The following is a 12,610-nucleotide window of genomic DNA, read 5'->3' on the forward strand; positions in this document are numbered from 1 at the left end:
GTCAGATGTTAATAGCAAGAAGAGATCACTCTGGGGTCAGATGTTAATAGGAAGAACAGATCACTCTGGGGTCAGATGTTAATAGCAAGAACAGATCACTCTGGGGTCAGATGTTAATAGCAAGAAGAGATCACTCTGGGGTCAGATGTTAATAGGAAGAACAGATCACTCTGGGGTCAGATGTTAATAGCAAGAACAGATCACTCTGGGGTCAGACGTTAACAGAATGTGTCATTTACCCTATTGATCACAAAAAAATGGTTTCAAGTGAGAATTGGCAGGTTTGATGCCAAAAAATAACGGACATTCACCTATATTTTATTTTCGTAAATTAAGTGGTGTGCTGTTCTGCTGCATAGCAAAAAAGTACTTAACTACTGGAAACACTATCAAGATTTTAATTTAGTTGACTACCACCAAGATACTGCAAAATGTAGTTACATTACTAGTTGAATAACATGTTGTTCACTACTCCCAGACACTGGTTATGGTATTTGTTGTTGATACAAGCTACACGTAATGATGGGTTTTTATTTCCCCTGTGCCTATTTTAAGCACATGCCAGGTAAGGCACAGGAAATTGGAGAACCTGGCAGTTCTGGGATTCAAAAAGTATTGACTTTGGAGGCAAGGCTTAATGGTGTGTAAAATCACTGTAATTTTAATTTCAATGTTATTTTCATATGTCCTTATTTTCCACTTAATTTTTCCCCAAGTCGATTGATAAATGGCCACAATGAAGCAAGCCTGTCTTTGCGTGAGAGGCAATGACTTATTTTACATACCATGAATAATTCACATGTCCGGGTGAGTCACATATATCATTAAACAACATAAAGTCAGAATCCCCATTTACAGTTCATGTAGCACTTAACCTAGAAGTGATACACCATTTTGTATATCAATGTGTAATCTAGGAAACTACTGTAGGTGTCAAGCATACACAGCATGCTGTATACATTTGTTTTTAAGATTACCTGCTTCAATCGCTTTAGCCAATCAATAAATAACGGACTTGTGCCTAGAGACAAACATCAGAGTATCATAAATTAATCACATTTAACCCTTAATGTCCAGGACAGTGATTCACATCCTGCATGGCCTAGATTTAAATACATATTCAACCCGATAGGAGGAAAGTGGAAATTCAGAAGCTTAGTCTCACACATTTCCATCTCATGCATATTTCAGGTCAGGCAGAGAGCTGTGGGACATGGCAGTGTGTTGTAGTACAGCGGTTACTCTCTGACAGCCAGAGAAATGGTCCATCTGGACTTCCTTCTCTCTATCCACCAGGCTTTAAAGACACAGCCCCCAGCTCCAGCCCCAGCCACAGCCCCAGCCACAGCTCCAGCCACAGCTCCAGCCCCAGCCCCAGCCCCAGCCCCAGCTCCAGCCCCAGCTCCAGCCCCAGCCCCAGCTCCAGCTCCAGCTCCAGCTCCAGCCCCAGCCCCAGCCCCAGCTCCAGCCACAGTTCCAGCCCCAGCCCCAGCTCCAGCCCCAGCTCCAGCCCCAGCCCCAGCTCCAGCCACAGTTCCAGCTCCAGCCACAGCCCCAGCCCCAGCTCCAGCCACAGCTCCAGCCCCAGCCACAGCTCCAGCCACAGTTCCAGCCCCAGCCACAGCTCCAGCCCCAGCCCCAGCCCCAGCCACAGCCCCAGCTCCAGCCACAGCCCCAGCCCCAGCTCCAGCCCCAGCTCCAGCTCCAGCCACAGCCCCAGCTCCAGCCACAGCTCCAGCCCCAGCCACAGCCCCAGCTCCAGGGCTTTGGATCTGAAATGTTGAAACAGAGATCGGTTTTCCTTAGTCTCTGAGGCGTGCTCATAATCTTATAGTACAAACTTGGAGTGGAAGGGGAGACAGCTCTGCCGTAGCCCTGGTTTTCTAGATTGATCAGGTGGTGACCATTCTTCCTCCCCATTTACTGTTGAGGTTGATGGTTCTCAATTCACAGTGGAGCACTCAAACCGTTGTGAAATATGGTGTCTTTCAGAACTAACTACATTGTAATGTGCAGTGAAACTGTGTGCTAATGATGTGCCTACAGTTACTGCTAATAGCAATAGCACACGCTCTGGATGCATGGAAAGAATACTAAATGTTGAAAAGATTGGCAAGCTAGCACACAGGGGTGTTGTAATCCATGATGATATAAGACAGGTTTTGGAAAATGATTTAGTATATTATTTTGGAATAGTTGGAAAAATCCTTTAACATGGGAGCTAAGCATATCACTGCTGGTGTGTTTACAAACTTTGTTAACACGTTTGTTTACAAAGTTTGCAGCCATTTTTATCTCAATATTAAATCATTTCTGGGTAACAATTAAGTCTCTTTCTGTGACTGTTTTCAATTAAAGTGGTCAAAAAGAAACAAAAATAGCTTCTTAGCAAAGAGCAATTACTAGGACTGTCTGGGAGTGGGGGGGGGACTGAAAACTAGCTGTTATTGGCAGAGAGGTTTGTAACTCTGTTTCTCATTGATCTAGCAACTAATTTACCGCCTGGAGTTGTCATTATCATTATCATAATTTTCACAATTTCACAGTATTATTCCAACCTCATAGTGTGGAAATATATATAAAACACAGGAAATCACGTTTTTGTCTGTGATTGGCCTTTAAAGGTATGTGGTATAATGGACATACTGAAAAAGGGTCAGGAGTAGCTACTATTTTTGTCATCCGGTAGTTTGACACATTTACTTACGGAAATAATCAAGTATTTTTGATTAGATAATCTTGTGATTAAATTGGCTTTTTTAGAAAAGGGTTAAGACTGGAGAGTGTTTGGATGAGTCATTCAAAGGAGTGCATAGAGAACTTGACCTAGGATATATTTTTTGCTTGATTATCTTTTTAGTTTTTGGTCATTGCTCCTTTTCCAGGCTGACAGGTTATTATATTGAATGATAACACAGTGAGCTCTGTAAGGATTACTGTAGAACATCCTGCCTGAAGCCCAGGGGAATGCTATGCTGTATCATTCTGTCAGCAGTCAGAGTGCTCCACGTACTGTGTGTGGGTGCATATTTCACAGGGCACCATCTTCTGCCAAAATCAACTGCCCAACTTCGTCTCTCTCCCTCAGAGCAGGCCCAGATCCCCAGCCTCAGCCATGTCCCACTCATTCCCACCTCATCACTCCTCGAGCCCCTACATCATCATCAGAACCCCAGAACCGGGCCTTGCAAGACCCAACAATAACCCCAAGTTACCCATAAATCTCCCTGATAGAGTGATGTCTCTCCAAAGACACATGTTAAAGTGCACCGGATACCCAGGGCGGCATGCCAAGCCCAGTTTGACTCTTTGAAAAAAGTCAGGGTTTGGGCTGATGCCACCTCATCCACAAAGCCTGTTTCATTGTAAATGCAGGATTACTGATTAATTTACCACACAAGGACATGTTGTAATGTGGTGGTGGGAGCCCCACCTAATGGACCCTCCTTGTGTTGAAAGATTTCTGAGACGGCTTGGGCTCAAATGAAACCGAGCACTCTACTTGTTATTCTGTCCAAAATGCCATACAGTAGCAGTCTGCGTCCATCATTATGGGCATCAGTCTTACCTCAGCACCGACAGTTTTTCCAATGCCAGTGGCCATAAATGTAGGCACATTTCTTAGCTCTGTCCACAAGAAGACTGCTCTCTGTGGTCTATGGTATTAGCTTATAGACATATTGTTCATGTTAAGATATAGCTGTACCGCCATCTATAATCAACATTTACCATTAAATATAGCCTATGATTCCAGGTGTTTAATGACATGGAAGTTCATTGAGTTTTACACACCACAGATTTGGTGAGAAAAGCACTGTGGTGCTGTAACCTGCTATTTCTACCGTGGTGGGAAAGAAAGTATAAGTGGCGGCTTTGATGTAGAAGTCAATGTTGAATGATTTGCTCCATAGAGGCTAGGCTATAGTACAGTTCTCCTGGTGAGGAGGATAAAAGAACATCACTCCTGCAAGCCGCTGCATGCTGTGTTTTAGAGGTCAATCGCTTCTTCAGAAATACCCTCAGTAAACTATAGACATCATTTGATACAAGCCGGGTTTTGCCCATATTGAAGCTGGCTAGAACTATAACAGTATTCTACATGGCTGTTCCGCGCTGTTGTTCTGCACTATTTTGACAGAACACTTGCTGAATATTCATGCTTTATGACATGAAAGTACAGGAATAGCTTCTTTTTTGTAACTTTGTAATTTTTTTAAAGTATAGTCAGTGAATTTGTGACAGTGAGTAGTGTGTGTGTGTACCCCTGTGTGTTTGTGTATAAGTGTTGTAGAGACAGGGATCTGCATCTGTTTGGAAGTCTGCACTTGTTGCCTGTTTCCTGCCTGGTGGAGGGCAGTGGGAGCTGGGAGATGAGATGGTCCACCCTGGAGGAGGGCAGTGGGAGCTGGGAGATGAGATGGTCCACCCTGGAGGAGGGTAGTGGGAGATGGGAGATGAGATGATCCATCCTGGAGGAGGGCAGTGGCAACTGGGAGATGAGATGGTCCACCTTGGAGGAGGGCAGTGGGAGCTGGGAGATGAGATGATCCATCCTGGAGGAGGGCAGTGGCAACTGGGAGATGAGATGATCCACCCTGGAGGAGGGCAGTGGGAGCTGGGAGATGAGATGGTCCACCCTGGAGGAGGGAAGTGGGAACTGGGAGATGAGATGGTCCACCCTGGAGGAGGGCAGTGGGAGCTGGGAGATGAGATGGTCCACCCTGGAGGAGGGAAGTGGGAACTGGGAGATGAGATGGTCCACCCTGGAGGAGGGCAGTGGGAGCTGGGAGATGAGATGGTCCACCCTGGAGGAGGGTAGTGGGAACTGGGAGATAAGATGGTCCACCCTGGAGGAGATAAGGAGAGCTCCCTCCCTGGCATCCATCAGTCAGACTGCCATGCTCAACCCTACACACTAATTGGCCATCCATCTCTCAAAGCCTGACCTCCTCACCTCAAGCCAACGCATACTCACACTGTACCCACCCAAATCAAGCACATGTGTGAGCTCTATGGCGGGTCACCTGTCCTGTCCTGTTCTTTCCTGTCCTCTGTTGCATCCCCTGTTCTGTAGACCTGGAGGGGAATCACTGTGCCTGGATTAAAATGGCTGGCAATGTACCCAAATCACATACCTTGAAAACCTACTCACTTGGTCTCAAAGCACTTTACTGTGTGTGCAGGAAGCTTGGCTCGTCCACCACCATTGTGTATTGCCCATCTGCTAACGAGGCGTGTAATACATTTGGAACACACTGCTCTGCAAATAACTTTCTCCTACACTTCTTAGAAATAGAAGTTATACCAGGTACTCCTCCCTTTTTTGTAATTAGAATGTGGCTGTCGACCAACCAATTACCACCGCAATAATCCCAGGCCTAAAAGCGCCTTGATCCATGTCAATTAATATGGGTATGTGTTCTGGGGCTCATTTTGTTTATGGGCTTGTGAACAGCTGCTCTTTCTAATCTTAATGTAAAATGTGATGGCATACTGTGGAAAGCTGAGAGGCTGAGGCTTCATCGACTCCTAGCTCTGAGAAAACTGAGTGTTGTTGAAGCACCGCTGGCCCCTCCCGTCTGGCCCCTCTGTAACTTCAAACAGCTCTCTCAGGGAGGTTTCAGATCAGCACAAAACCCTCCTTGCTTACTCTCAGGAAGTGTTCTAGGAAGCGCTCTTAGGCCTGTAAGCATTTCTAAAACTCCCAGGTCTCATTGCATATTCATGCACCTTCAGTGTTGAGGCTGAGTCTGTCTAGTAGTAAAAAAAGACAGCCATATTGAAAAGTTGAAGGTCTCACATCCTCCATGTGCTCATATAACTCTGAAATATAGCTGGTAACCTTTGACCCCCCAGCTGAGCCAGAGGCCCAGGCTGGAATGTGTAGTCACATCCAGACCTCAGTGTAAACAGTCAGTCCTGGTCTGCTGGCTTCTCCAGGCTCCATTGCTGCCACACCATTCCCTGTTCTGGGCCAGAGGCCTCCCTCCACTCTGACTGGCCACTCTCACCTCATATCCCTGATTAATGGACAGTGTGTCTGACTGAGTGGCCATGCCCTTCCACTGTGCTGCCTGCTGGGAGCCTGAGGACTGATGACGGGGTTGAACAGTGCTGGTGGTGATTCAGTGAGGTACGCTCGGTACTGCAGTAGGTAATGAATTGGTGTGGCTGCCTGCTATGAAGTCTAGTCAGCAGGAGGGAGAAAGGTGATCAGTCTTTCTGGGTAAGGTCCTACTTGTCCAGCGTGTGGGTCTCTGATGGAAGGAAGCAGGTGTGTGTGAGCCTGACTGAGGGAGTGGAGGGAAGAGAAGAGGGCCGTCTGTGTTCACATATCAGGGGAATTCACTCCTTCCCTCCATGTTCTCTAAACCACCACTAAGGGGTTCATCATTCTCACTTTACTCCCCAGCTAATTATCATTATCATTACGGGGGATAATTACCATTTCACTGCCTAACACCCATGTAGACTGCGGAGTCGCGCAAGGTTATCAATGGCAGCACAAACGCAGCCTCCTCTGCCTAATTATACGATTTGGGCTTTGTGATAACTGAATTGGATGTGAAATGTGCTATTATGCTTTGTGTATATTGGTGAGGCTCTGAGATTCGGCAAGTTCCTAAAAATAAATTTGCGGCATGTGGAGCCTGTTAATTAAAAGCTTTGGTTTCCTCTGAAATATAAAGAGGAAATCCACATGTTATGAAATGCGGGAACATTCTAAATTATATTGGGTGCTTTTCTCTCTCTTGTGTGAGTTTAGCCATACTGCACTGTGGAATCAGGCCACAGATCATTAGCCCGATAGTCCTTTTATCCAATTTCCGAAAAGGAACTCTGACATCATACAGAAGCATTTTTAAAATACTTCTGGTTTTTACTGAATATCAAATACATCTTTGAAAAATAGCTTTAGACTACCAATCACCAACAGTAACTTATGGTTAGTTGCTAGCTTGTCGAGAGGAGTTCATACATCTTTCTTTGCCCTTTTGGAGTTGCAGCTGATGCTTAACACCTGATGAATGTTGTCTCCATCTGCTCCAGCTCAACACTGGTGCTGCAGGGCTAATAAGCAGGGGAAATTCATTAGGCCTGCAGTACCCTCCTACTTCCCCCCTCCCTCTCCCCTCTGTGTCCCTCAGAGAGAAGGCTCTGAAGGACAGCCTGCCTGGCCTGCCGCTGAAATTCCATTGGCTGGCCACAGAGGACCTCATGACAAACAGGAGACATACCTCTTTGACCCTAATTACCAGAGGTGTTTTTTTCCACCAGCTAATCCAGCTCGTTTAGAGTGCGCTTGCCCCTCAAAGCCAGGGGGTAGAACTGAAGAAGCATGTGCCTGTTGAGTGGAAGTTGACCTATCATGTAGTAGCTTGGTGGCTGTGGTAGAGTTGACCAGGTTCCACTGAACCCAGTGATCTGTTCTTTTCCATGTGGATGGTCACACTATGCCCCTCTGTTTACCACTACAGCATGTAGCCAAATATGCCTGGGTCTCAAACAAAAGCAATGCCAACTTTGACAGAGGGGATAATGGAGATATCTGCAAATATACTATCTACAATAGGAGTATTTTTGACACTGAAAAATGAAGTATACTGCTCAAAAAAATAAAGGAAACACTAAAATAACACATCCTAGATCTGAATGAATGAAATAATCTTATTAAATACTTTTTTTTTTACATAGTTGAATGTGCTGACAACAAAATCACACAAAAAATGGAAATCCAATTTATCAACCCATGGAGGTCTGGATTTGGAGTCAAACTCAAAATTAAAGTGGAAAACCACTACAGGCTGATCCAACTTTGATGTAATGTCCTTAAAACAAGTCAAAATGAGGCTCAGTGGTGTGTGTGTGGCCTCCACGTGCCTGTATGACCTCCCTACAACGCCTGGGCATGCTCCTGATGAGGTGGCGGATGGTCTCCTGAGGGATCTCCTCCCAGACCTGGACTAAAGCATCCGCCAACTCCTGGACAGTCTGTGGTGCAACGTGGCGTTGGTGGATGGAGCGAGACATGATGTCCCAGATGTGCTCAATTGGATTCAGGTTTGGGGAACGGGCGGGCCAGTCCATAGCATCAATGCCTTCCTCTTGCAGGAACTGCTGACACACTCCAGCCACATGAGGTCTAGCATTGTCTTGCATTAGGAGGAACCCAGGGCCAACTGCACCAGCATATGGTCTCACAAGGGGTCTGAGGATCTCATCTCGGTACCTAATGGCAGTCAGGCTACCTCTGGCGAGCACATGGAGGGCTGTGCGGCCCCCCAAAGAAATGCCACCCCACACCATGACTGACCCACCGCCAAACCGGTCATGCTGGAGGATGTTGCAGGCAGCAGAACGTTCTCCACGGCGTCTCCAGACTCTGTCACGTCTGTCACATGTGCCCAGTGTGAACCTGCTTTCATCTGTGAAGAGCACAGGGCGCCAGTGGCGAATTTGCCAATCTTGGTGTTCTCTGGCAAATGCCAAACGTCCTGCACGGTGTTGGGCTGTAAGCACAACCCCCACCTGTGGACGTCGGGCCCTCATACCACCCTCATGGAGTCTGTTTCTGACCGTTTGAGCAGACACATGCACATTTGTGGCCTGCTGGAGGTCATTTTGCAGGGCTCTGGCAGGGCTCTGGCAGTGCTCCTCCTTGCACAAAAGCAGAGGTAGCGGTCCTGCTGCTGGGTTGTTACCCTCCTACGGCCTCCTCCCACGTCTCCTGATTTACTGGCCTGTCTCCTGGTAGCGCCTTCATGCTCTGGACACTACGCTGACAGACACAGCAAACCTTCTTGCCACAGCTCGCATTGATGTGCCATCCTGGATGAGCTGCACTACCTGAGCCACTTGTGTGGGTTGTAGACTCCGTCTCATGCTACCACTAGAGTGAAAGCACCGCCAGCATTCAAAAGTGACCAAAACATCAGCCAGGAAGCATAGGAACTGAGAAGTGGTCTATGGTCACCACCTGCAGAACCACTCCTTTATTGGGGGTGTCTTGCTAATTGCCTATAATTTCCACCTGTTGTCTATTCCATTTGCACAACAGCATGTGAAATGTATTGTCAATCAGTGTTGCTTGCTAAGTGGACAGTTTGATTTCACAGAAGTGTGATTGACTTGGAGTTACATTGTGTTGTTTAAGTGTTCCCTTTATTTTTTGGAGCAGTGTATATTTTCATTGCAATGAATTGAAATAGTATCTGATCAGGGTTTGAATGGATGGACTCATTAATGGACTCCCATCTTCGCCTATGCTCACCTGCTGTAAATGTGCACTGCTGCTACTGTATATTATTTGTTTGAAAGTAGTTGTCTGACTGCCCTCTCTCTCTCCTCCACAGAAACACTAATGGACTCTACCACAGCGACAGCTGAGCTGGGCTGGACAGTCTATCCCGTGTCAGGTTCCAGTGACAACAGCGTGAGTGTTACCTCATCATCTACTTGATGTCATTGAATTTTCATTTGAGTTACTTAATTAACTCGATTGCTGATTTATTAATTTGCATGCAGATGCAGCAATACTACAGTACACTACATTTTCAGTTAATTTAAGGTCCATACAGATACACTTTGGTTTTAAAGGTCCACTGCAGTCAAAAGTGTGATTTCCATGTGTTTTACATATATTTCCACACTATGAGGTTGGAATAATACTGTGGAATTGTAAAAATTATGATAATACCTTTTTAGTGTAAGAACTGTTTGAAACCACCACCTGAAATTTCAGCCTGTTTTGGTGGGATGGAGTTTTGATGGGATGGAGTGACATCACCAGGTGATAAATTAGTTAATAGACCAATAAAAAATTGTTCCAAACCTCTGCCAATAACAGCTAGTTTTCAGGTTTCCCCTCCCCACTCAGACCACTCCTAGACAATCTTAGCAAAATTCTTGCTTGAGAAATTGCTCTTTTTTAAGAAGTTATTTTTGTTTCCTTTTGACCACTTTAATTGAAAACAATCATAGTAAATGACTTAATATACAATCTTTCTGAGTAACAATTAAGACAAAAACGGCTGCATTGTACTTTTAACACCCAAAAGTAAGGATTATTTCTCCCTACTGTTGGGTGTCAAACTCAAGCTTATCAGTAAATCTGCCCTGACTGCTGTGACAGATGTGATACTGGTAGTGTTTTCATTTCTCACTTCAAGGTCAAAGGCCAGTAATATCTCAGAAAGCTCTCTCCACAGTGAGCCAAGTCTTTGTAAGAAAGACATTGTAAAGCTGTGCAGAAATCATGAGAGAAACTATAATCCAAATTTAACAGTGGGCTTTTGCGCTCTTTCAGAAAACATCTTCAAGCTTTTTGAAAAATGATCTCCCTCTCTCTCTTTGCAGGGAGGAGGTTTTGAGTTGGTGTTAAAGTTTGCCTACTGGTGCTTTAAAAAAAAAGAAGTTCTGTAGAGGTCAATTGAGACCAATAGTATTGCGGTGATCTTTAATATTAACTGGCTACATGCTTGGTTAGGTTAACCTTGAGTTAATGGTCTCCACTTTCTCCACTTTGACCTGAACTGCCCCCACTGCACCACACAATCTAGCCTTATGAATGTCACATTGTACAATCATAAATGCATTGCTAATTACTTCTGTTCATATGCAAGGCATGAAGCTATGTGTAATATGGACTCTAGCAGCGTTTGATGCACACTATTTCCACATGGTGTGCCAAGGCATTGGTTTCATCTAGCCACACACAAGCCTAGCCCTCTCCGGGCCAGCCGAAACCAGAACCTCAGCCTCCTACACTTCTTCCCTCACCACATGATCCAGACTCCTCAGACTGGGTCCAAAACACAGAGAAATATGTTGTAGACTTATTTGCTGGTGCATTTCAGAAAACCACTCCCTATTTTATTCAATTATTTATGCTTCTGTGGTTGGTATCCAGGCTGGTTTGAATTATACTGTATCATGCCGTGTGTCTTTAAGCACGAAAAAAGTAGGAGGAAGAAGAAATAAGGGCTTCAACAGTCAACTGCTGCAACTTCAAAGATCTTCTGCAATAATTGAGCTCAACATCTCCCTCAACCTGAGGGCATGCTGTTTCTTCCCTGCTAGTTCTTACAATTAATATGAGAGAACAAAGAGGACTGGTGTATTCCTCTACCAGCTCTGGATTCAATCTAAACAGAACCAGCGCCGCCATTTCCCTGTTAACGAGGCTGGGAATCTTACAGGTAGTTTGCGTCACGTCTCCCTTTCATCTTTACAAAATGTAAGGTTTAGCGAAACAATCATAAAAGTCTATTTAATTATCTATATGAATAAGTCAGAACTTCAGACTTGAAAATCAAACATTTGAAAAGGCCAGTGATTAAAAATCTGCCCTGTTTAGATTTATTAATCAGCATCAACGCTTTAGGGTCTCAATTCTCACATCAAAGACAAGCCCCAGTCAGCTTTTAGTGTCCTGTATCCCTTTATGCTAGACACAAAGTCTAGAATTGTCTACTCTTGCAGCTTCAGACGAGCTTATAAGGGGCACGCTTCTACAGGTAGATTATGAAAAGCTTTTTACCTCAGATGAAACACTATGCGATGTCCGTGTTGAAGATTCTCTTATTTATTTCACTGTGATTGGAGAGCCAAAGTACCTCTCAGGCCCTGATTGGTCAGGTACAAGACCTATCAGATTCAGACGTTGGGGTTTTATGGGGAAATTATGGAACTGGATGAGGTCACAATCCATTGTGAAGTCTCATGTGGCCATCGCTTTCCCAAGTGGACCAGCACAACAGGAACAGGTGTGATTAGTGGACTTGCTCAATATACCAGTCATAGATGCTTTACAGTAGCTATTGTCTTACACATGCATGGCTTTACGGGCTTAACTGACGGATCAGTAACATTCAGCGCTGCACCACACCAGCACTTGGCCTTTCACTACTCTGTAGAGCTTCATGAAATATATCATAATGTGTTACATAGTCAACTGTACAATAGGGATACAAAATCACTGGTACCATTTCACTTAGATGGTTTACATTTTTCTCCCAAGATTGAATTAATGGACATTGAATTAAATAAATGTATTCACATTTTTTCAAATACATAGTTCTTCACTTTCCAGGTGTTGGTAGCATTACATAAACTAACATTCCAGTGAAACATGAACAAACCAACTTTTATGAGTGCTCTCCAGGTGTGTTCCCATCTGTTGCACAGTCAGTTTACCCCTCATTATAGTGACGGCTGCAGCCCTGTATTACCTAAAATAACAGTTAAACTAAAGCAGCAGCTGAAACTGCCTCCAGTCAGGCTCCAAGAACTGAAATATGTTATGATTAAGATTCCATGTAATATTTAGTCAACTATAACACATTACTTGCCTCAGGCAGAATAGGGAAGGTCTGTTGTGCACAGGACAGGGCAGTGGGAGGAGAGGCTGTTTGATACAAAGCAGAGCAGCAGAGAGGTTAAGTGGTCAGTGTTTCCCCTAAGTGGGAGTTGAGAGAACTGTGAACACCAGGCCTTCTGACCTTCACAGAGCTGCTGTGAAGGTATCACCTCTAACCTCTAGCCCAGGGGTGTGAAACATACGGCACTTTCCCGCGAGGGGGTCCAATCCGGCCCGCTGGAGGTTTGAGTA

The 12,610-nt window shown here is 45.0% G+C and overlaps 1 protein-coding gene across 4 annotated transcripts in view; it reads left to right on the top strand.

The window, feature by feature from the left end:
* Positions 1–12,610, top strand: part of LOC115207717 (ephrin type-B receptor 2) — a 159,583-nt gene that overhangs the window by 55,747 nt on the left and 91,226 nt on the right. For all 4 annotated transcript variants that reach the window (XM_029775124.1, XM_029775126.1, XM_029775125.1 and 1 more), the window contains exon 2: positions 9,354–9,433. In XM_029775124.1, the coding sequence (XP_029630984.1) occupies positions 9,354–9,433 (80 nt within the window). The remainder of the gene's footprint in view (positions 1–9,353; positions 9,434–12,610) is intronic.

Source organism: Salmo trutta, chromosome 14 (assembly GCF_901001165.1).
Source record: "Salmo trutta chromosome 14, fSalTru1.1, whole genome shotgun sequence".
NCBI lineage: Eukaryota > Metazoa > Chordata > Actinopteri > Salmoniformes > Salmonidae > Salmo > Salmo trutta.